At 48.0% G+C, this 1,488-nt stretch overlaps 1 protein-coding gene across 1 annotated transcript; it reads right to left on the reverse strand.

The window, feature by feature from the left end:
- Positions 1–589: 589 nt before the first annotated feature.
- Positions 590–1,420, reverse strand: PPTG_16952 (hypothetical protein). The gene has a single exon (XM_008914529.1). The coding sequence runs from the start codon at positions 1,386–1,388 to the stop codon at positions 663–665; it is 726 nt and encodes a 241-aa protein (XP_008912777.1). The 5' UTR covers positions 1,389–1,420; the 3' UTR covers positions 590–662.
- Between the last annotated feature and the right edge of the window lie 68 nt (positions 1,421–1,488).

Raw genomic sequence — 1,488 nt, forward strand, 5'->3', positions numbered from 1 at the left:
GTAATTATCAACTTCACGAGTACCGATACGAAAGACGTGTCGGTGAATATCATGTCTGGGGGTGATAAGATCGAAGAGGTGGACGTTAAAGCTGGAGGCACTGCCCAGTGGACGTCGAATATCACTACACTTGGCGGTAAGACGCTGTACTTGGATCGCTGGCGTCCTGGTTTCCTAGGGTTTCCAGGAACGGGAGGCGGATCTCTCGTTTTGTGGGTACCTAGAGCGTCTCGAGGTGGGCACCTAGAACTGGACGTGAAGATCAACGTTAGTTAGGAGTTAGATGATACAGTAGAGGTAAACCAAATAAATGTACAATGACTTAAGAAAATAACAGCTACAATAAGACTTCGCTCTGGACTAGGTGCCTTTCTACCAGTACTTAGTAATCTCCACACAGCTGAGTAATAGTACTGAGAAAAAAAGGTGGTAGCGGTATTACCGGTAGTACTAGACCTTATTTTCCCAGTAAGGTAAATGGTCAATTTCTTAAAAGGTACCCTTTACCGTAAATACGGGTGGAGTGAGACAAACAGGTGAAATGCAACACGGCATTTCACTTATCTAGGAAAAACGTAGGAATTTTGGCATCCGACGTAGGTGCATTTTCTATTGGTTTATACATTGTTAATTTCATCCAATTAGACAGGAGCGCTGCGAGATCACTTTTGGGCAGCTTGCCGTAGTGTTGTTCCGAGAGATAACTCTGATACTCTGCGCTTTCGAGTCGAAGCGAGAAGCGGTAAGTTCTGCATACCTACTCTAAACACTTTTTCTACTACTTGTTCTGACATGTCGACTGTGATTTGGCACCCACCCTGCAAGGCCGCCTCGCTAATACGTTGCATCAAGTTTCTCCAGAACGGCAGTGGGTCCTTGCCTGACTCCTTCGGAGATCCCGACTGAAGGCGCGTTGCTTCCATGCGCTTCAGCCCTGAGAAGAAGGTTGCCATGCTCTTCTCGTACGCAATAGGTAGAGGGACGTCCCGACGACGATAAAGATTCTTTATCGCACTCCGATATCCACTCAAAGTCACCACACTAACCGTCTTCCTCTTCTCCAACAGGAAGGACTCAAAATCCCGCGCCGTAAACACTCCAACATCAATCTCTCCATCAGCAGTAAAGTAGTGCGATCCGCTCTCGCCTTTCGAAGCCCGAATCCATTTTGAAATTGAGGCCAAACTTCCTTTGTATGCTCTGTACGTCTTCGACGAAACGCACGCATTACGAATGTCTTGGACAGTAATCTCGCGACAACCAAGTACTACATCAGCACCAGCCAAGCCTCTGCTGCTGGTCGTCGGGGCCAACGCCGCCGTGCCACTGCTGCTGGTCGTCGCGACCAGAGAACCCGAGGTGCTTGCTGTCTTGGAGCGTGTCTGCATTGGGTGCTTTTGTGCGAGTGTTTTCGGCCAATCCTTTACAGTGCGATTGTCTGGCTACGAAACACTGTCCACATCACTAAAATGATTTTGCATACAAATC

This window comes from Phytophthora parasitica (assembly GCF_000247585.1).
Source record: "Phytophthora parasitica INRA-310 unplaced genomic scaffold supercont2.61, whole genome shotgun sequence".
NCBI lineage: Eukaryota > Oomycota > Peronosporomycetes > Peronosporales > Peronosporaceae > Phytophthora > Phytophthora nicotianae.

Excerpts from the sequence above, each read along its gene's own strand:
- PPTG_16952 (XM_008914529.1), bottom strand. The coding sequence starts at position 1,388 with ATGCAGACACGCTCCAAGACAGCAAGCACCTCGGGTTCTCTGGTCGCG.